At 64.0% G+C, this 1,121-nt stretch overlaps 1 protein-coding gene across 1 annotated transcript; it reads left to right on the top strand.

The window, feature by feature from the left end:
* Nucleotides 1-225: 225 nt before the first annotated feature.
* On the top strand, nt 226-837 carry VDBG_01260 (conserved hypothetical protein; the record flags this gene model as incomplete). The annotated part of the gene is made up of 1 exon (XM_003009531.1): nt 226-837. The coding sequence occupies one exon, from the start codon at nt 226-228 to the stop codon at nt 835-837; it is 612 nt and encodes a 203-aa protein (XP_003009577.1).
* Between the last annotated feature and the right edge of the window lie 284 nt (nt 838-1,121).

Below are 1,121 nucleotides of genomic sequence, written 5' to 3'. Positions count from 1 at the left end.
CTCGCCGTCTTCTTCCTCTTCAACCGCCGCAAGAGACAGGTTGAACGCGAGAGGCTCAACGATGACGACGAGAAGCTCCACAACCCCTTCGCTGCGCCTACTACAGCCACTGCCGTCGTCGCCGGCGAACGCTCCAACCCGCGTGCCCCGCGTATCAGTCTCCGTCCCGTCACCCAGTTTCTGCCAAATCTCAACTTTGACAAGCGCGCCAGCAAGGGCGCCAACATGGCCATGGCCTCCACTGCTGGTGGGCTGACGCCCAGCCACTCGGCTCACTCTGGCTTCAATGCCTGGGATCGACCTGCCACCAGCGAGAGCGCCAACCCCAGCAACCCCTTCGGCAACCAGGCCGAGCGCGTGCCAACGCCCATTGCCGAGGAGCCTCTGACACCAGCCGCCGATAAGCCACTCCCACCTGGCCCTGTCGCTGTACCTCCCGGTGATGCTTGGTCGGCTCACGCGCCTGCGGCTGCAGCTGCCGGCGCCGGAGTTGCTGCGGGAGCCCTCGGGGCGGGCCTCGCACGCAAGGCTTCTACGCGCAAGGGCACCCCGAAGGATCTTGATCTCACTCTACCCGCGCCTCTGTCTGTCGTTCCTCCCAGCCCTGCCGGTACTGAATTCAGCATGAACTCCGAAAGCCCTGATCAGCCAAACCCTACAGGGTCCACCGGTGCTGCCGCTATTGCCGCTGCTGGTGGACCTACCAACTCGACTGTTCACCGCGTGCAGCTGGATTTCAAGCCAACCCTGGAAGACGAAATGGGCCTGAGGGCCGGCGAAGTTGTTCGCCTTCTTCACGAATATGACGATGGCTGGGTGCGTTGTCAACCTCCGTGATATTGAACCCAATTACTGACATGTCTCAGGCGCTCTGCATTCGACTTGATAGATCCTCGCAAGGTGTTGTGCCCCGAACTTGTCTGTCGGCTCGCCCTGTGAAGCCTCGCCCGCAGAACGGCGGCCCTCGAGGCCCGCCCATCAACGTCGGGCCCCCGCGCGGACCTGGCCCCAGCCACGGCCCCCGTTCCATGCCACCTCAAGGTGGCTCGCCTTATCAGAGGCCCACGACCTCTCAAGGTGGCCCTCGCGGTGCTCTCCGGCCCATGGTTCCTCCCGGCGGA

This window comes from Verticillium alfalfae, genomic scaffold, assembly GCF_000150825.1.
Source record: "Verticillium alfalfae VaMs.102 supercont1.1 genomic scaffold, whole genome shotgun sequence".
NCBI lineage: Eukaryota > Fungi > Ascomycota > Sordariomycetes > Glomerellales > Plectosphaerellaceae > Verticillium > Verticillium alfalfae.
The sequence above is the reverse complement of the archived record's forward strand: the minus strand, read 5'-3'. Positions and strand labels throughout refer to the sequence as shown.